We start from the raw sequence: 22,343 nt of genomic DNA, 5'->3' as shown, positions 1-22,343 counted from the left end.
ATACAATTATTACAATGTAATTGCGCCACTTTTTTGCCCCCCAACGGAGGAACGCCACCTTTGCATACATTATGCCTGGCACAGGCATAATGTAGCGCAAAGGGTTACAAAGTGGAGCACTGCATGCATTGCACCACTTTGTAAATATGACGCAGCATTTTTGGGCTTCTAACCACATTAGGGTGAAAACATTATACTAATATGGCATTGGAATGGCGCTAAGGGCTCTTAAACATGCCCCAAATTATATAGATCAGCTGCTGATGACTATTTCTTGAAAATGGGTTGATCTGACGGGGAGGTAGGATTGTAGAAGAGCGTGGGTGGGTGGCTTGGGTAAGTGACTGGAGCCCAAGAATGTTTTTTATAGTTTAGCAGTGAGTAGACTCTTGCTTGTGCTGGTGTGTTTGTGCCTGCTGGTGTTGTGGTGATAACTTGGTTAAAACTGAGACACAGACAGCTAGTGAAGACATTTTATGACTGAGACATGGAGATAGATTTTGCATCTCTTGGCTAAGATGACTCATATTACTTTTTGGTAATGTATGGCAACTATAATAATATGTTTCTGGAATTGATGAATATTTGGTGTTTTTATTTAGTTTGAAAAGGTTTTCTGCTTTTTTATATTCACCATTCATACAGACCTTAGGTTGAAAATTTAAATAGCCTTATACTCACCTAATCATTGAGTCTTTTGAGAAGAATGGCAAATCCAGCTGTCATAAGTGTCAGAAATATGAATGGGCATGACAACCTAACTGTATTTGCCTATGTAGAGAAGTTAATGAGTTCCTTTATTAGAATAGTTGCTTCTAAGCAAAAAACATTTATAGTGATCTCTAGTATGTTTCAAATTGAGGATCTGCTTTTCACTCCTTAAGAGGTGGTCTGATGATTATGGGCCTTATCTAGATTTTGGTGGCCAGTACTCCATCTGTCAGAGTGGGGGACTTATTACATCTGCCAACTAAAAGGACAACTGTCTGTCAAACTTAGAGCTAACCACTGGCTCAGCGTTGACCTCTGTGCCTTGACCCATAATACAAATTTGGTAGATGGCTGATGCCCGTTTTGATGCCTGTCTACAAAACCTTAATAACATTTTCATTTTTCAAAAGCAAACTCCCAAAGTGGGAGTTGTTGTTAAAAAACAAATAAATATTGACCTTGATACTCAAGGAGTTTTCCTCCTGCATATAGGGTAATTTTTTGTTTTTTTCCTGTCCCTCCAGCTAAGCTATCTTTGGCGGTGACATCATCTGTAAAAAAATGCAGGTCTGTAATCCCGTGGGATGTCTCAGAAAGCTTTCCTTCAACAGAGGGAATGATGGCTCTGTTGACGAAAAGCTGGTGGACCCTACATATAGCAGCTGGAGGCTCTATTTGGCAGATAGTTTACTCTATGCCATTTGTGATGGAGTACCCCATTACCAAATGCTAAATCAACATCTATGTGTTTAAAAAGGCTCAAAACCTTACTTTTTGACAATAATTTAAGATAACAGCAGTGGGAAGAGCTGGTGTGTGCACAATACTGTACATAAATCTACTTGGGGGCAAGAAGCCATTGAATTTTTTAGCCAGTTTCAAAGTTTTATCCAATTTCAAAAGATCAGAGAATGCTTATTTGCTGTCACAAGAGATAGTAGTGACTGGAGGCCAATAGATCAGAATTCTTGACATGAACTGTTTTCGATATTTTGGTTTGAAAGCTGGAATAGGAAAATTCCAATATTGGTTGATTAGGGGCCTGATTTAGGTATTGGCGGAAGGAAATAGTACTTCACAAATGTGACGGATATCCCATCTGCCTTATTATGATCCCATAGGATATAATGGGTGTGTAATATGGCAGATGGGAAATCTGCCACATTTGTGATGTGTTGAACAAAATATGTTTTTTGTAATTATGATTGTTTTATGGTGTTCTTTCTATTTGTTTTCCATTTTGTCTTGCCAGCATCGGAACTGTGTTTGATCCAGTTACATTCTGTTAAAGCTGTTAGCCTTAGGATAGTCTCCTCCCAAACATTTTGGTGGTCATTCTGACCCTGGCGGTCTTTGACCGCCAGGGCGGAGGACCGCGGGAGCACCGCCGACAGGCCGGCGGTGCTCCAATGGGGATTCCGACCGCGGCGGTAAAGCCGCGGTCGGACCGGCACCACTGGCGGGGTCCCGCCAGTGTACCGCGGCCCCATTGAATCCTCCGCGGCGGCGCAGCTTGCTGCACCGCCGCGGGGATTCCGACCCCCCCTACCGCCATCCAGATCCCGGCGGTCGGACCGCCGAGATCCGGATGGCGGTAGGGGGGGTCGCGGGGCCCCTGGGGGCCCCTGCAGTGCCCATGCCACTGGCATGGGCATTGCAGGGGCCCCCGTAAGAGGGCCCCTACATGTATTTCACTGTCTGCTGCGCAGACAGTGAAATACGCGACGGGTGCAACTGCACCCGTCGCACAGCTTCCACTCCGCCGGCTCGATTCCGAGCCGGCTTCCTCGTGGAAGCCTCTTTCCCGCTGGGCTGGCTGGCGGTCTGAAGGCGACCGCCCGCCAGCCCAGCGGGAAAGTCAGAATTACCGCCGCGGTCTTTCGACCGCGGAACGGTAACCTGACGGCGGGACTTTGGCGGGCGGCCTCCGCCGCCCGCCAAGGTCAGAATGAGGGCCTTTGTCTGTTAGCCTTAGGACTCTGTTCACTCCCCTAAACCACGTTTGATTGGCATACACCCAGAGGGCCTTAAATTAAATGCTACTAGTGGGCATGCAGCACTTATTGTGCCACCCACATAAATAACACTTCAAACCATGTCCCAGGCCTGCCATAGCTGACTAAATGCAGTGCCCCACTGTTATGTCGACTTGCCATTTGAAACCTCTTACCAAGCCTTAAACTCCCCTTTTAATACATGTAAGTCACCCCTAAGGTAGGCCCTGGATGGCCCATATGCCATGGTGCCGGGTAATTAAAAGGTAGGAGATGTACTTATAAGTTTTACATGCCAGAGCAGTGAAAAACCACCAAATTCGTTTTTCACTACTGTGAAACCTACCCCTCCTGTAGGATACCATTGGAGATTCCTTATTACATTTAATAAGATGTAATTCCTAAAGATGAGGAGATAGATATGGCATGTCAGGTATCTATGAACTTGTAATGATAAAACCTCCTTAATGGTAGAGCCAAATTTATCATTATAAGTTTGAAAACACCACTTTTAAAAAGTTGGCATTTTCCTGCCCTCTGTGCCTGCAGCCTGCCTGAGCACACATGTCTGGCTGGGTCTCCTGGTGGAGAGGGGTGCTGGGCCTCCGCCCGATGGGGGAAGAGACGGTGTGTGGAGGAGCGGTGGAGGGGCTGCGGCCGACACCAACAGAGGCATCACAGTGATGAGGCCCTGGCCCCCAAATTAATACAAGTCATAGCAGTGGACAGGGGGACGAGACAAGCCTCAATTGTTTTCCATCAGGCCTGTTGCAGACTAACCTGGCCCTGAACATCATGCCACCTGTTAAGCGAGCCTCAGAGGAAAGATCAGAGCATGGCTCGTGAGGACTTCACAAGCCCTCCTATGGCGGTTTGTAATGCAGCCCATGAGGTCGGCCCCTAACGGCCTTGGAGCGAACATATTGGGACACTAAAATGCAAAGCACATGGGCCCCAAGTAGGGGGACTGGGCTGGCGCACTCGCTGATTCAGCCACATCGACCTCCCGCTGTGGACGCTGGGCATAGTGGTGGCGGCTGATCCTAGTTCCCTCACCAGACAACTTACGAAGAATTTCCAAGCTCCATGATACAGGGGGTCATTCTGACCCTGGCGGTCGGGGTTAAAGCGGCGGCCAACCCGCCAACAGGCAGGCGGTCAAAAAAATGGAATTCTGACCCTGGCGGGAACCGCCAACACAGACTGCCACTTTAACACTCCGACCGCCACGGCGGGACAAACAAACAGCGCAGCGGTCACCGCCAACAGGCAGGCGGCAGACAATGTACCGCCCACACTATCACGACTCACCAATCCGCCACCTTTTCCGGGGCGGGAGCCCGGCCGATAAAAATACGGCGGAATCAGACATTTCCAATGGAAAACGCTCACCTCGACACACTCCACTCGGAATCGGGACAGCATGGAACCGGAACTCCACATCCTCCCAGCCATTGCCTTCCTGCTCTTGTTCCAGGATCACGAACCTCGCCGCAGACGACAACGGTGAGTACTGCACCTACGACACAGGGAAGGGGGGAGGAGGAAAGGTTACGGGCACACACATACGCCACACTCCCACCCCCACTGATATACCTACACACCAATGCAGATTAAAAAGTCAGAGTGACACCCCTAAACCCCCACAAAAAAAGTAAAGACAAAAGGCAATGATTGTAAAATTAGAACTATATTATTGCAACAATAAAATATAGCGATCTTAGCAATATATAAAGAATTATAACACATCTAGAACCATATCCATACAAGTAGCAAAAGTCCGGCACAGTTATGCAAAGTTCAAATGTCCGTGGGCCAATGTTCAGCAACACATGGGCAAAGCCCACACACGAGATCAAGTCCATTGGAGAGAACACTGCTGGGGCATCACAAAAATTAAAAACAGGCACCTCAGGGGGAAGGGATGGGGGGGCACCTCAGCCACATGAGTCCACGACGCCAGATCCACGAAGGGCCTCCATGCCCACTGTGCCATCCTGGGGAGTGCAAAGCCACAGTCTCACAAGTCTCTACAGTGGGTGGGTTGCCCACTGTACCGTCCTGGGGAGTGCAAAGCCACAGTCCATCAGGTGGATAACAGAGTCCACTGGTCATGGAGGACGCATGGTGGGCAGAGTGCCCCGTGAAGCCCTGCCCGACACAGAACCAGGACTGCCGATGGGCCAGCGGTGCTTGACAGGAAGGGCCCAGCGGAGCGGTGCTTGACAGGAAGGGCCCAGCGGAGCGGTGCTTGACAGGAGGGCCCTGTTCAGCGGTGCTTCTCACGGCGGGCCCTGTTCAGCGGTGCTTGTCTTGAAGGGCCCTGTTCAGCGGTGCTCCTCATGGCGGGGCCCTGTTCAGTGGTGCTTCTCACGGCGGTCCCTGTTCAGCGGTGCCTGTCTTGTGTTTCGAGTGAACCACACCTGGCCAATACCTTTCCGTTGCGGGGCCCTCCTGTGATGGAGTCCTGGGTCTCTGGGTCTCTTCCGATACCCCCGGAATGGGGCTGGTGGGGCCCTCATGGTCGGCTGCTCCCTGCCTTTTTTGTTTTGCTGCCCTTGGCCTCCTTGGCAGACTCTCCGTGGCCCTTGGCTCCCCTACCCGATGTGGCAGGTGACGGTGCAAGGCTACCCTCCTTGGGGGTAGGCGTATCAGGCCTGTCGCGCCTGGCCTTCAGTTTTTTGCTCCTCTTCCCGGGGGGGGGGGGGGCTGGCTGTGCCTTTGCTGCTGGACGATGTCCCAGCCCAAGGAAAGGGCGGACTCCAAAAACCAGACACAACGTTCTTGGGAGTTGCTGGGCTGGTGGTGGCTGAGGTGTTTGTGGAACTCTTACGGGATGGAGGGGGTGGGTCAGGTGAGGAAAAGAGGTCCACTTTAGAGAGGAAAAGTTTTTTAGGAGCCATGGGAAGGGTAGCTGGAGTGGATATGGGAGTGTAGGAAGAGGATGTGGTTGTAGGAGAGTCAAGTGTGCTGTCTTTGGGTGCAGGTGCTTGGGCTGGAGGCTGACGTGAGGTGGATGGCTGTTGGGTGGGTGCCTGCCTGCGTTTGTGTGGTTTGAAAGCGGGGGTGACAGACACACTGGGAGAGGACACAGGGGACGTGTACATGGCAGTGGGGGTGGTGACTGCACGTGTGCGGACTGTACTGGAGGGTGTGCTGGCGATGGGTGTAATGGCTGATGGTGGTGTGCTTGCAGGTGTGAGTGGAGACGTCACAGGGAGGGAGGAGGGAGACGAGGAGGTGGGGGACACAGAGGTATGCATTGCTTTGATGCACCTCCCTCTCCACACCCTGGATGGCATTCAAAAGGGTAGACTGCCCAACAATGATGGTCCTCAGGAGGTCAATGACCTCCTCACTGAGGGCAGCAGGGGTGACTGGGGCAGGGCCTGAGGTGCCTGGGGCGAAGGAGATGGCTGGCTTCCTGGCCGTGTGGGCACGGGCCGAAGGCCGAGGGGCTGCTGGGAGGGCGGTGCTGGTGCACTGGGTGGCGGCTGTACCTGTAGTATTGGTGGGCACGGATGTTGCCGCCACCGCAAGGGAGCTCCCATCCGAGGACGTGTCGGTGTGGTGGTGGAGCCCCCCTCGCCCTCCGTCTCACTGGTCATGTCGGAGTCCGTTGCATGGCCCTCCGGGGCCATGTGAGATGCAGCTCCCTCTTGCGCCGATGCCACTTCTCCTCCGCCTGATGATGCTAATGCACACAATCACAGAAAAACAAAGAAAATGGGGGGGGGGTGGAAAACATAAAGACAAGTTGAGTGCATGCATTGGGGACACCGTTGGCGGAGAGGACAGACACAGAAGCCCCCTGCACTACGCTGCGCACTTGGGGTACACAACTCGTTCCATGGGACATGCCCTACAAGCCTATGGGCGACAACTGCCCACACAGAATACACAGGTCCATGAATCGCATTACTAGGCACCCTACTGAGGTGGGGGGCGGGGGCACAGGACCATACCTCACGGAGGGGCCTATCCTACTGAAATCGCCCTGGCCTAGGGATACCCACAGCCCTCCTCCCCCACCCAGGCACCTCCACTGCGCGCTAAATAGCTGAATGTGCTGGTACTCACCCCCTTGTGTCTGCTGTGATGTCCTCAAACGCCCATCTAAATCGGGGTAGGCCACCGCCAGAATCCGGGACATCAGGGGGGTCAAGGTACGACTGGCACCCCTCCTAGGTTGGGAGGCCATCCCCAGCAGAGCCTCGGCGGTCTTCCTGCTCCCGCGGCGGATGTCCTCCCACCTCTTGCGGCAGTGGGTGCCCCGTCTGTTGTGGACCCCCAGGGCCCGGACGTCCTTGGCGATGGCACGCCAAATGTCGATCTTCTGATGGGCGCTGACCTATGTGACATGTACAGGGGGGGAAGAGAAAAATCATCACTTTTCTGCATGCTCGATGTGAGTGGCCTCCCCTCCCCAAACTAGACCTGTGGCACATGCTCTCATCTGTCGTGCATGCATTCGTCAGTCGCTGCCCTCCCCTCCATCGTACATCCTCACCACTCATCACAGGCATACCCACTATGCATTGCCCCCCGTGTACTCACCTGTTGGTCTGGAGGACCGTAGAGTAGCGCATACTGGGGGAGGACCCCGTCCACGAGCTTCTCCAACTCTTCGGAACTGAAGGCGGGGGCCCTTTCCCCAGTCTCAGCAGCCATTGTCACTTCCAGACCGAGGTCACAGCAGCACTTGCAATTTGGGTCCTCTCCTGTGGATGCTCAGGTCTCGTGTGATTAAGCATAGAGAAAATGGTGGTTACGACCGCGGCGGTGCGTACCGTGACCGCCGGCGCTCATCGCCATTGGCTCCTGAAACCCATAGGGTTCAATGTTGTCCAATGCGGCTTTGCGCCGCGGACTGCGACCGCCTACCGCCACGGTGTGCCACGCCAGCGCAATGACCTTACTTCACATTGTCACACTTCACAGGTCAGGCAGCCGCCATTTCGAGGGCCCACATGGCTTAATTCCTACTGCGTCACACATGGCTAGGCCTTGCACCGACATTCATACTAGCCATTCAATCCCGAGAGATTCGTGTTATGTGCATGCTGTGGGCACTTACCAGTGGGTTGATTGACTCTGTGCTCCATGTTGTCCTTCCTAGGCACCGTCCGCTGGGACTTGCGAGGAGACGGAGGAATCTTCCCTTGTACAGACCGCTGGTGGACCTGTCGACAATGGAAGAAAGACACGTCATACTCACCTACAGACTCAACCGTGCCACTATACAGGAACTGTGTGCCCAGCTGGAGCCAGACCTGATGTCACCCATCCACCAACCCAGAGGGATTCCGCCTCTAGTGCAGGTGCTGTCAGTACTGCATTTTCTTGCCAGTGGATCATTTCAAACTACATTGGCCATTTCATCTGGGATGTCTCAGCCTATGTTTTCAAAGGTGTTGTCCAGAGTGTTGTCTGCCCTGATGAAATACATGCGGAGCTACATCATTTTCCCTGAGGTGGGTGACTTGCCTACAGTGAAGGGTGATTTCTATGTCCTTGGACACATTCCCAATATCATTGGTGCCATTGATGGTACCCTTGTGGCTTTGGTTCCCCCAAAAGACAATGAACAGGTGTACAGGAACCGAAAAAATTATCATTCGATGAATGTCCAGGTAGTCTGTTTGGCTGACCAGTACATCACCCATTTAAATGGAAAGTTCCCTGGGTCAGTGCATGACGCGTACATCATGCGAAATAGCAGCATCCCTTATGTGATGGAACAGCTATAGAGACACCGTGTGTGGCTAATTGGTGACTCTGGTTACCCAAACCTGCCTTGGCTATTGACCCCAGTGAGGAATCCCAGGACCAGGGCAGAGGAACGGTACAATGAGGCCCATGGGCGTACTAGGAGGGTGATTGAGCGGACCTTCGGCCTCCTGAAGGCCAGGTTTAGGTGCCTGCATATGACTGGTGGATCCCTAATGTAGTCACCAAAGAAGGTGTGTCATATCATCGTGGCCTGCTGCATGCTTCACAACCTGGCTTTGCGACGCCAGGTGCCTTTCCTGCAGGAGGATGGTCCAGATGGTGGTGTTGTGGCCACTGTGGAGCCTGCGGAGAGTGAAGAGGAGGAAGACGAAGAGGACGACACAGACAACAGGGACAGAGTGATACTGCAGTATTTCCAGTAACACACAGGTAAGAATCTACTCCTGCATTGTATTATATCTGTAACTGTGGTGGCTCTCTACTGTCTGACCTTTCACCCCAATGTATGGTAACTTAGTTGTGTATTTCACTTCCTATTTCAGTGATCTGATCCCCACGGAGTGCCCTCTGGTTTTTTTCCCCATGGACTACCGCTGTGTGACACTGGTATGTTGTCATCACAATGTAAATAGAAATGTTTTGTTGGTTATATCGAATACATTTGGTTTAAATAAATAGATAGCAGAATCCAGTTGGTTTTTGTGCAATAATTGTGTTTATTGAAGTTTTAAAATAGGTGTATAGTTAAAAAAGGGTGATGGGTGATGATGGAGGCATGTCCATGGCAGAGTCCAGACTGTCGTTCCTACAGGTCCATTGTCCATATAGCTGTGGAAGGTGGAGCTGGGGCAGTTCAAGGTTGGACAGGGTGAACAAGTGGGACAGTGGCATGACATCAGGGGGGATCCGTGCATGGCCGGGGTCTTGACATCCTACTCTGTCTTCTTCCTAGATCTCAGGCCTTTCTTGCGGGGTGGTTCTTGTTCTGCAGGGGGTGGGGTCCTGGTGGGCCGTTGCTGTTGTGTCGGGGCATCCTGACCACTAGCGCTGGCGGAGGTGGTGGGCTGTTCTTCCTCCATGCTAGTGGCAGGGGTCCTTTGGGGGGCCACATGGTCCCGCAAAGTGGTGACAATCTGGTTGAGTGCCACCACCATTGTACCCATTGCGGAACTGATGCTGCGCAGTTCTTCCCGGAACCCCATATTCTGTTGCTCATGCAGAAGCAGGATCTCCTGCAACCTGGCCAGGACCGTCGCCATCGTCTCTTGCGAGTGGTGGTACGCTCCCATGATAGTGGTGAGGGCCTCTTGGACAGTGGGTTCCCTAGGCCTGTCCTCCCTCTGTCGCACAGCAGCCCTCCCAGTTCCCCTTTGTTCCTGGGCCTCTGTCCCCTGGACGGTGTGCCCACTACCACTGCCCCCAGGTCCCTGTTGTTGTTGGGGTGGTGGGTTACCCTGGGTGCCCTGTACTGGTAGACACACCGCTGCTTGACCTGTCCTGGAGACAGAGGCATGGGCCCGCTGGGTGGGTGCTGTGCTGGTTTTTCCAGAGGGGGGTAGGTCTGCTGTGGCCTGTGGCTGACTGAGGGTAACCGACTGTCCAGAGGTCCCCGATGGTCAGGGCTGGTCATCAGGTTCTAGGTCGACAGAGCTGCTGTCATCACTGGGGGCCTGTTCTGGGGGTGGGATGGACAAATCTGGACCCTCCTGGCCGGTGTGTTGGCGTTCGGGCCCTGCAGGGGTAAAAGAGTATGGTTATTGCTTTTGTGTGTGCCATGGCGTGCAATTTGTGGGTGCCCTTGTCCCCCAGTGCTGGCAGTCCCTTGTGGGAGGAGTTGTGAGGGTGGTTTGGGGGGGGGGATGGGTATGTGCAGTGGTCATGCTTAGGTGATGGGTGTCCATGGTTTGTGTTTGCATTCAGGGGTTGGTGTTGGGTTGGGTGGGTTGTGCTGGTGAGACATTAACAGGGAGGATGTGTGCTGGGGGGTTGGGGGTGAGGGTGGGGGTGTGTTGGGGGGGGTGAAGTAGTTGAGATTAGACTTACCGCAGTCCATTCCTCCGCCTACTCCAGCGAGGCCCTCAGGATGCAGGATGTTAAAGACCTCTTGCTCCCATGCTGTGAATTCGGGTGGAGTGGGTGGGGGTCCGCTGCCAGTCTTCTGCACAGCGATGTTGTGTCTTGACACTATCAACCGCACCTTCCCCCGTAGGTCGTTCCAGCGCTTTCGGATGTCTTCCCGATTTCTGGGATGCTGTCCCACAGCGTTGACCCTGTCGACGATCCTTTGCCATAGCTCCGCCTTCCTGGCTATTGTGGTGTGCTGCACCTGTGTGCCGAAGAGCTGGGGCTCTACCCTAATTATTTCCTCCACCATGACCCTGAGTTCTTGGTCCGAGAACCTGGGGTGTCTTTGGGGTGCCATGGGGTGGTGTGGATGAGGTGTGGGGTGGTGTTTGTGGTGATGAGTGTGGTGGTGTGTGGTGTTTTGTGTGTAGATGTGGTGTGGGTGATGAGGTTGGGTTCCTGTGTGTGTTGTGGTTTGCGTTCCCTGTGCTCTCTCTCTGTGTATTGCGCCTTGTCTCTGAATTTCAATTTGTGGGGGTTTGTGGGTGATGTGGGTGTGTGTTTTATATAGTGATGGGTGTGTGGGTGTGTTGTTTGTATGTGTATCAGGTGTGTGTATTTCACATTGTCCAATGTGGCTGTGTTTTGTAAAGGTGTGTGTGTTTTGAGCGCGGCGGTGTGTACCGCCAATGGAATACCGCGGTTGTAAGACCGCCGCGTGGATTCGTGGGTCGTAATGGCATGGGCGTGTTTGTGTTGGCGTGACGGTGGAGGTTTGGTCATCTCCAGTTTATCGCTGACCGCTGATGTGGCAGGCTTCAGTGGAAGTCGGGTTTTTGACGGTTTGGCAGTTGTGGGTCAGAATGACCGTGGCGGTTTACCGCGGCCGCGGCGGTGTAATGGCGGTCTTCTGACCGGCGGTAAGCGCCTTTTACCGCCAGGGTCAGAATGACCCCCACAGTGTTGCATTGCCTGGCCTGCGCTGTGAGATGGTTACCTTCTTTGTGATTCCCACCAACTTGTCACTTTTTGGAGGAGAACAGGACAAAACATGGATACTGCCACAACTCTTCGGCCCTCGTGTGCAATAGGAGAACCTGGGGGCCATGGAACATTTTTGGACTCTGGTGGAGTTCAGAGGGCCCCCCTTTCTAAAGCATGCTCCAAAATCTTATACTCTGTATAGGCGCACAAGGGCAGAGGTGAAGGTGAGCAGGGGTGCCGCAAAAACTACACGAGGACCATTGTTCCAGTGGCACCCCACCATGGAAGCAGTTAAGGCTAAGAAGGACCGCTCCCTCAAAGACATGCTCACAAGATCAACAGGGCTAAATGGGGAGATTGGAGCACCCCCGCACAACACGGGCATTCCTCTCAAGGCTATAGACTTAACAGGTCCGGTTACCAGATCATTTCTAGAGGCCTTTTTTTCCTCCCTTAAAGAGGACTTGCAGGCGAGATCTATCAGCAGACCTACAGGAGGTTCGCTACAACCTGGAGGACCTAGGTGACAGAGGCTCTGCAGTAGAAGATCGTGAAACCAGGAGAGATGAAAAGGTCAAATGGATGCACCAGGTAATTGCACGCCTGCATGACCAACACATTGAGCGCAGAGGACCTTGAGAACAGTTCCCGGAAGGAACAATATACATATTCAAGGAGCCCGACAAAAGCAAAAAACCAAGACCTTGATTGATATGTGAAGGCTCTCTTTCAACACATCCTGGATGCAACCAATGACATGGAGCTCAAATTGGATCATGTCCTCCGGGTGGGACCTCCTAGACCCGGCAGGGCACCCCTAGGAGACATACTAATGTATTCATGACTTCCAGCTGAAGGAGGATATTCTCCACAAAGCCCTGGAGAAACACCTGATACAATTCTGTGATCATACCCCAGACCTCGTTTAAGACTTGCCCGCAGTAACACTTCGAAGGTACCAAGAGCCCAGATTACGCTGCTATGGCCAAAGAGAGGCAATCATTGCTTCAAGCACTTTCAGAGCACGTGGAAGGAGTTGAGGGGCGCTGAAGACAAAGAACCACCACAGGCTTAACCGGTATGTCCAGACGAGAAGATGCCCCAATGGTGGGACCAGGGAGTTCGATGTTCTGCTCAGCAGCACACCTAGGAGAACTGCACTCACATTCCTGTCCCATTGGCCCATGGCCCACCCGACTTGGTTGAATGCCACTGAAGATGGACTCATTCTTAAAGTGTTGAAAGTTAATGGTTCTTGGTATTACTTTTATTTTTGGGGTTACCCTTCCTTCCTCATGTCTAGGTACACTGTCCCATGCATAGGCCAACTACTCTGGTGGCCCCTGCACACTTCCTTCCACTGTCAGCCCACACATTCGGGTACTTGGAGCCTCTACAGTCCTGCTTACCTGCAGTTAGATGACTGTGGAGATCAAAGTGCTGAGCCTTGATATCAGGTGCCTCCACAATCCCAGCAAGAGGAGATCGATCTTGTTCCTCCTTGAAAGCTCTGGGAGCGACATCTACTTGCTTTAAGAGACCCACCTCCTACCTAAAGACACACAACACATGCACACAAGATGGTTTCCACATCAACTGTGGTCCACAAATGCCATGAAAAAGGAAGGGGTGGTCATTCTATTCACCTCTTTGCTTCAGGGCGACATAATTTTTAAAGTGACGGAAATAAGGGGATCGATTCCTCTCCCATGGGATAGGAGTGAAAAGACTACAGCTCACATCAGCTATCATCTACACCCCCAATGAATGACAGGAACCATTTATTATGTGCACCCTTTAACCCCTATTACAAATCCCAGACACAGCCATACTGATTGAGTCGACCGAAATCTAGGCATGGATAACGACCTAGATCTATCGACCCAACAATGTGGCCAGACTGGAGATATATCCCTTCAGGGTCATAGCTTGCTGGCGGACTGATGACTGACTGATGTTTGGAGGACACAACACCCCACCACCAGGAACTATACATACTACTCCGCAGCACATAAAACATATGCTCAGACTACTTTCTGGCCACCCCGGCCATCACGACTTTGATCCAGGCCACAGATATAGCTCTGAATCTCACTCTGGTACCACACCCCCTTGATCCTCACTCTGCATTTTGACTATGCCCTCCCAACTACACCACAATGGCGCCTTAGAGACTCCCTACTACAACCACCTACAAACATTGCAGCAATAAGACAGACCAACAATGACAACCAGACCAGTCTTTTCTCCCTCTGGGAAGCCCTGAAGTTAGTTCTGTGAGACGAATTCATAGTAATCTCAGCCTCCGAAAATTGCCTCAGCAAAGAAAATCAGCAGACCATAGAACAGAAAGTCTTGGAACTCTAGGAGATACATAAACGCACTGGGTTACCCCACATTTGAAGAGAGCTTGAGCGCACACGCATGCAACTTAAGCACCTAGACCTAGACAGGGCAGAAATTGCGTTACTCCGACTAAAGCACAAGTTTTACTTAGGGGGCAACATATGCGGGAACCTGCTCGTGCACTGTTTGCAGGCCAAAAGACAGTCTGGAAATGTCCAAGTCATTAAACAGACTCCAACTTTGGAAGTGTACTCGGATACACAGATAGCTGAGGCCTTCAAGACCGTCAACAAAATCCTGTATGCTGAAGAACAGGGAACAGAAGTGGACCCTCGCCATACCTCACACCCCACTCAGTGACATACTTCCCATCACACACAGCAGAAACAGTCAACCATCCCATACAGATCGAGGAGGCAATATCTGCCAGTTCAAACCTATGAAGTCCCCGGGCCCAGACTGTTTCTCCCCATTATTCTACAAAACATTTTGCCACAACTTGGCCCCTATACTGACAAGGCTATTTAACTCCTTTGCTTCCTTGGGTACTCTTACCAAATTTATGCTAGGGGCATCCATAGTGGTGATGTACAAGTCAGACAAATATCCCATCCGGTGTGGGTCCTACTGACCCATATCTCTCCTCAACATCAACAGTGAACTGTTCACTGGCATGCTGGCACATCGTCTTATTCCAATCATGCCAGGTCTGGTTTTCCTGGACCAGGATGGTTTTATTCCGGGTGCTAGGGGGGTGACAACATCAGACGTCTTTACCACCTGATGATTTAAATCTCACGCTCAAAGACAGAGAGTCTCCTATTCTCCATTGATGCAGAAAAAGCATTCAAGAGCACTGGCCCTATTTATTTAAAACACTAGAACATTTTGGCTTTGGGGACCGATTACTCTGCTGGATTGAATACATACCACTAACCGCACCTAGATGCGCGATTCACTCCCTACAACTTGCCATCAATTGATTCAACTGGGGGAAAGAAACCACGCTTGCAGCAAAAACTTCTCTATCAATCAACTTGGGAGTGGGGCCTTGCTGTGCTTCCCTCCTGCTATATTTCCATATTTCCAGGCCTCACATCTAAGATACATGATGTAATGTAGGAGACCACTTAGAGAGAAACGCTGGTTCTTTATGGACCAGGCAGTCGTGGGCTCCCATATATGGAATGAACCATGACTCCTCCAGAAGCACCAGTCCCGGGGTATCTATTCCTCACCGGTCACACGAGCGGTCTCCACGTATGGGGTGCAATTGCAATGAGAAGGGGGTTAACATCCTTACCTTCCCCAATGACCCCCAATCTTACACAACCTATACTTTACGCCTGGGCTGCAGCCTGAGTGATTCTAGCGCTGGTAGGTAGGGGGCTGTAAAAGGATGTGGGCCCTGTTTGACCCACAGGGGATCATTCATGTCAAACAGCTTAAAACGGGCTATGACTTGGCGGAGGCAGACTAAGTCCAATACTTACAAGTGTGACACTGTATCTTACACCCTTCCATACGACCTCATACAGAATGGCCTTTGACACTATTCGAGCAATGGCTAGTTCTCAAACATACTGACAAGTGCTTAATTACTGTCATATGCCATTCTTAGTAAATTGGAGATCAAGGCACAGATGCACGGACAGCAGAGATGGGAAGACAAACTTGGCAGACCTTGTCTGATGCGGAGTGGGAGGACATATATTACAGAGCTAGACACACCACACATAATATTTCTAGTGGGAAGACAGCCTATACGATAATGTCCTACTGGTACCTCACCCCGACTAGAGTAGGAGTTTGGCTTCAGGGACACTCTAAAGAATGCTAGAAGGGATGTGGAGTAACGGGCACACTGACTCACCTGCTATGGCACTGACGTAAACTATCACAGTTCTGCTAACAGGTACTTGACGATATAGACAGGGCCTTTGAGACCTTGATTCCCCATTTTCCAGCCTACTTTTTGCTTGGCCTCCATAATTCTTAGACGTCCCCCCTATACTCCCACAGTGGTCGACACTTGGCACTAGCATTGGGGCTTCACACCAAGTTATCCTGGCTCTATGGGGATCCAATACAGTCCCACAATACATATCCTGGTTGCACAGACTTTGGTTTATCTTGGGTATGGATAAGATTTTGCTCAGCCTGGGCCAACAGTCAGGTGAGTACGCCAATGACTGGCCCTTTTTATATGCATCCTGTCCACTGAATTCAAAGAACTGACCTGCCCTAACTATCTGAAGCTGTTAAGGTTGAAACCACCCCCCCCCCCCCCACAGGATAGGACATTAACACAAGGAAGGGATCCCATTGACCGCCTACACATGATAAACACTCTGTTGCAGGACATGACTAACACCAGTCTATAAAATGGAATCTCTCTAACGGAAGGAAGGGGGAGAGGAGTTGTATTATTGTTCAGTAAATTATTTGGCCATTAAGACTATTGATAACGCCGGCATTTGGGTTATAGGTGCCTAGCTACGTCCATTTCTGGAGATTAGTATAATATGCTGCTGGCCCTTCAGGGTTGTAGGTGAGTGACTGTGCACTAATTCAAGCATTCGACCTTAATAAAAATAATTGATTCATAAGATGTGAAAAATCCTTGTCGAGCCATATGCTGTGAGTCATGAGGTAATTTTGTTTATTTCCACTTTGATGGGTACCAGTCCATCCCATGTAGATGTTATACTTTCATAGATATTTCTAAATAGAGATTGTAGATCTTAGGTGTGTGATTGTTTTGTGTGATAGTTATGTAGAAGTTCTGAACCTCTTTTCTACATATGCTCGACTCAAGTAGATTGCTTAAGAATGAGTTGCCATAATCCAGTATCAAATTACTGTCACAAAGAAGGAAGTACTTGGAGATGTTGAAGAAAGTGCCCAGCTCTTGACAGCTGCTCTTATAGACCCTTTATATCTGGGGGCATGGCTGTCCTCTGCACCCTCACTAGGGGTACAGTGAATCTCGAGTGCTAGCCATGTTATGAACAGGCAGAACATTTCAATGGGGTTTTGGGTAGCATTGTGGCTACTGGGAAGGTAATCTATAAGGGTCTTCCCAGTGTTTCAAATCAACCTAGTCAAAAGAAAAAGCTCCAGAGTGGAAAGACATCTAATCAACAACATTCACCGGAGACATACAAGAAAGTCATACAATAATGACCAAGAGGGAGACAGAAATCCCACTATAGGTATATGTATCAACAGAGAGCGAAAGTGAGAGTTGTTTGACTGTGTGTGAGAACTCTTTCTACTACTGTTATGCATCTCTCACCCTACAACAACTCATTATGGAGTAAGCTCAGGTTTGTTCCTGTACCCATGCTTTTCAACCTTTACATAAAACATCTATTCTCAGGCCAGGCAACTTTTACACAAAGGATATCCAACTGTGGCTGAACATTTAATCTATTAATAATTTTGAACTCATGACCAAAGTTCTTAAGAACATTAAAGTCTAGACCTCACTCCATCACCTAAAGCTGAACTCATTTAAAACACAATTTTCAATCAAGGAGTCCAAAAAAACAGTTGGCTTCTGCTGGCACAAAAATCTGAATGTTTACACATTCATAGACTCAGTTGAATGTCAACACAAACTACTGTTGAGACTTAAATATGGAAACTCCCAACACACTGTGATTTGCAAACTGAATCGTGCTACCCTCAAATAGCCTGCTAGGTTGGTGTTGGGCACAAGACATTTTGAACACAGATAGCCAATTGGTCTCTCTGAAGTGGCTCCCCAAGAAAGAAAGGACTATCTTTAACCAGATGTTTGTGAAATCTGTATAATTTGCCTTCATGTAATTATACAGAATTACTGAAATGTGAAATTACATGTAATTACACAAAATTCAAATCAGTCATTCATTTTGAGCTGTATTTTAGTGTGAAATTAACCCTGACATCAAATTCTGGATCCTGTGTGTTTGCAGTAATTTTTTATCACAAATTAAAGCAAATTGCTCTATTAGCAGTAAATCTGTACCACGAATAGCACATAATTCCATAAAGTATCTTAAGGGAGTGATTTTTGGAAATTTGCCCAACAAGCATGATATGGAGTTACCAAAATTGTGTGAGTTGTGCAGTTGGAATTTAAATTTCAACTCAAAGTCAATTTAATTCAAGTCAATTTAAACTGCACTTCATCAAACATAAGGCCACCTTTTTTAGTCACCCAAACTATTTCATCTGAATAATCTTGAGAGCACAACACACCTATGGGAGCAGGCACAAACCCAGTAAAACACAATAATAAAAATATACAAAAGATTAAAAATAATCCTTTTCTGTAAGTGCAGCTGTAGAATGGAACTCTATTTCACTGGACATTAAGATAATTCATTGAATGGTACTTTTTTAAAAAAAAGCTGAAATCTCCCAGCTATAAAAGTCTTTCTTCATGTGAATATTTCAGAATGGATAACATGTCGGCTATAGTATACAACATCCGTACTGTGTTCATTCTTTACAATTGTTTTGGTTAAATGTCAAAATGTGAAGGATATCCTGTCTGCCATATTACAAGTGCTGTATGCAGAGATGGGAGAGTGGACCTCCCATGGAGCCGGAGGCAGTCAGCCAGAGAGTGGGTAAGGCCACAGTGGAGCTGTCACACGGTACTCTGAGCCAGGGCACAAAGCGGTGAGTCACTCAATACATTGAGACAGTCATAGAGCAAGTTATCATACTTATAATTCATGCTGGGAGAAGGGCAGGCTTCTCAAACGGTGGAGGTATCAAGGATATTAGCAAGGGGGCTCAATCATATTTTAGGCCATCTAGATGAATTGTTTTCCAATTAATTTCAGGAAACTGGCTCTTATTTATTTTAGAGACTTGGAGAAAATTGCCTGTTTTATTTTATTTTTCTATTGATGTGGCCTATGTTGACTTTCCAGGAGGATCTGTTTGACACCTTGGTTCATGGTTTTATCTTCAAGTTAGTGACAGCATGGTTATTTCTAACGCTATCCCTCTAACAAACAAATTGATATAAGGTTGGAGATTATGATTAGTGAAGACTCTGATGATAGAGAAGATAACTCTATAGAATTGAAAGTGAATATTTATGTTATGAGAGTTGATTTAAAAATGTTTAATTTGGTCTGAACTGAAAATTTGTTCTATTAAGTGAAACTTTGTTTTAGATACTTTACATGTATTTTGGAAAAGCTCACTGAATATACTCAGCTGTGAGTTTATTTCTAGGCCTGCTCGAGTATCATAGATACCCTTCATGTTAGAGTACTAGGCTAATAACTGTTTTTGTTCTTTATTAAAATCAATGTAATAAATAGTACAAGGAAAAATATTTTGAAGAAAAATGATCTTTATACAAAAGTGTGGTCTTAAAAAAAACTTACATTCTGGAATGACTATATTAATTGCCATGCAGAAGCCGAAGATCAGCAGGCTCCATGCCAGTGCATGACGTCGGCCGCCCTTCTTCAAGGAGATATATGTTACCAGCTTAAATGGCATTTCAATGGCTCCGAAGAGGAACTGTGTCATGTACATGTCTAGCTCAAAGCCTATGATATTGAGGCTCATTCCATAGTAAGAAATAAAAGCACCAAACCTACAAAAGATGTAACAAGCAATTACTTGGAAAATGCCTGATTACTCTGCTGTATCATAAAACAAGGAATTATCACAAATTTTAGAACATAAACTTAATTTCCTTACCATACAGCTCCTATACAGATACAGACTTTCCTCAGTACTGGAGTTCGGAATAAGTCTATAAATGTGTAATTAATACCAGTGTTCTCCTCTTCTGCTAACTTATTGAGTACCTGAGAACAAAGAAGTACATTAAGAAGTCACATATTTTGTGGTATTTAGTTAAACAAAGTACATTTGTCTGCATTGCTGTGTCTGCAGCTCAGCTTTGTGATCACTGATTACACACTGATAAAGGATTTAATCTAGCTCTTGTTCATTTTCAAAGATATACAATCAAGTCATTTTATTGTAGCCCCAACACACTTGCACAGGCTCACTGCAACCTGGTGCATAATCAGGGATTTCCCATAACTGCTGTACTCATTTTAAAGCTTTCATTACTGTACTGATAACTATTTCAAATAGTTTTGTAGTTCTTACCCAGTACCCAACATGTTCTAATAAACATGCTAGTTATTGAGAAATCCTTAAATTGACTACTGTGAAATATAGCTGTGACCTGTAGTAGCATACACTGATAGTCTAAGAAAGGAGAAAGGTACACTTCTTTCTGATAAGCTGAAGATGTTTGACTTTGAAAATGTAATGCTTTGATTGGCCCTTCCTGAATGTGGCTCAAACATCAAATATTTAATTGCTAAACTTTGGCACATTTGTAGGGAATGTTTTGCACATTAGTGCTAAGCGATATTTATTGTTTTTGCATACCTAAGTGACCAATTACAAGTCCTCCAAAAGCAGAAAAGACCCGAAGTACCTTCTCACTCGTGAAGTGACAGGGACACATTAATTCCCTGATCATGCACCATCCCCACCTGGATTGTATCCTTTGGTTTTCTATCTCATACCTCTCCATTCCTAGATGGTCAAAGAGGTATTTGCTTAATTTCCCTGCTAGTGGGATTATCTCCCATTGACTTCCAGTGATCATTGTGATTGTGCATCCATTTGAGCCATCTTACTAGCTCTTACTGGTCTGGAGACATCACAGCTTAAAAGCTAAATTCCAGCTAGGGTTGGTCAAGCCCCTAAGACTTTCTATAACAACAAACCAATATAATGACTGTTCAAACAACTTAATGCAACCATAGGAAGTCCCAACGGATTACAGTGGCCATAAACTTTAAGGGGCTGATTATGAGTTCGGTGGATGGTTTACACTGTCGACTGAACTTCAGACGGGGATGTTGCCGCCATACTGGCTACCTCCCCGTCGGACACATTAAGAGTTTCTCGCTAGGTCAGAGGGCAGAAACCTGAATTTCCGGCCACTACCCTAGAGGGAAACACCCTGCAGCATTGTCTCCGACTCGTAGTCAAGCCGTCAGCAAAGCACCAGCACCCTCTCAATGTTCACTGTCTACAAAGCAGACAGTGAGCAATGCAATGGTGCTGACCAGAGAGGCCCCTGCACTGTCCATGCAAAGTACATGGGCATTGCAGGCCCTCCTGGGGCCCCTTGCACCCTTTCTCCGCTAGCATTTTCATGGCGGTGGTACTGACTGCCAGAGTTGTAATGTGGTGGTCCGACCGCCATCCGTGAGTCTGGCGGTCTAGTGACCGCCAGATTTGTAATAAGGCCCTTAATCAAGGAACTAGATATTAATTTAAACATGCACATACTGTGTTTGAAGAAAATAAGTAAAAAAAGGTTGAAGGGACAACAAGCAGAATTAATACCAATACCAAATAAATATGTCTTTTATAGAGGAAATGAGACAGATATATACAGAAGGCACACTAGAGGAAGAGGATGGGGACTTTCAAAAACCAGAGGAAGAGGAAAACCAGAAGTCAAAAAAGAAAAAAATCTAATCTACGCATCTAACTTAAATAAAAAATGTTCTAGACACTTAAAATGTAAATTTTCTGGTAAATTTCTCAAACTATATGGAAGTTGAAAAATTATTATTGAATAATGAACTCTTGCTTTGCCCAGAACAGCATGTTGGCTACAGAGAAACCAGAATAGGCATATATAAATATATAAGAACACTTCAGCTGGTGAAAATTAGGCCTGGCTGAAACTTGCAAAGTTTAACTCCATAGAATTCTGCTGAGTTACATAAAAACGCAATGAAATTCTGCTGAGTTCTACACGTAGGCGGAATTCAGGCATGCTGCCCTGCTCGTGCTGATTTTTAGTGCTGGGAGCTTGTTCAGGCTGCAAAATCAGCACGAATAGCACCACATGACCCTCCGGAGGGTGTTCCTTCTTTCTGCCACTCAAGTAGATGTTCTACTCAATCAGCAGCTTTCTCAACGAAAACGGTTGCGATCTGCTGTGACTGCTGTTGTTGAGAAATCTTGCTGGAGGTGTTCTAGCCCCTGAAAATTACACTAAGGGTCACAAATTCTCACTTGCTTTGGCTAACTTAACATTGGCAAACTGCATGCAAAAAAAACATCGAACTCCACAAGCGGAGAGGATTTTTTGCCTCACCCCTGGTGAAAATGCATGCAATAGGAAAACATATAAGAATAAATCAATAACAGGAGGACAGGACATTCAACAGGCTAAATCAATCTTATAATAGAACTAATTCTTTATTTAATGAATTTATGTGAATTAATTAATGAGGAATATTCCAACCAATAACAGAAAGGTAAGGTTTGCAAGAATTATCATTAAATACCAATAATCATGGATACAAATATAGGATATTTCTCATAAATGCATGTTCCACTATTTCGCCTATTTAGAAAATAATAGACACATCACAAAAAAGAAAAGCAGACAGACTATCAAAGAAATATTACAAAATGATGAAAGTGTCATACAACAAGCTGATA

The 22,343-nt window shown here is 47.8% G+C and overlaps 1 protein-coding gene across 1 annotated transcript in view; it reads right to left on the bottom strand.

Annotated features, from left to right (window-relative positions):
• LOC138296884 (solute carrier family 22 member 7-like) overlaps positions 1 to 22,343 on the bottom strand; it is a 363,385-nt gene that overhangs the window by 41,971 nt on the left and 299,071 nt on the right. Inside the window, exons 7-8 of the mRNA XM_069236377.1 lie at positions 19,551 to 19,660; positions 19,229 to 19,443 (exon numbers count right to left, since the gene is read on the bottom strand). Of these exons, the coding sequence (XP_069092478.1) occupies positions 19,229 to 19,443; positions 19,551 to 19,660 (325 nt within the window). The remainder of the gene's footprint in view (positions 1 to 19,228; positions 19,444 to 19,550; positions 19,661 to 22,343) is intronic.

Source organism: Pleurodeles waltl, chromosome 5, assembly GCF_031143425.1.
Source record: "Pleurodeles waltl isolate 20211129_DDA chromosome 5, aPleWal1.hap1.20221129, whole genome shotgun sequence".
Classification (NCBI taxonomy): domain Eukaryota; kingdom Metazoa; phylum Chordata; class Amphibia; order Caudata; family Salamandridae; genus Pleurodeles; species Pleurodeles waltl.
Note: the sequence above shows the minus strand (reverse complement) of the source record. Positions and strands in the feature narration are given on the sequence as shown.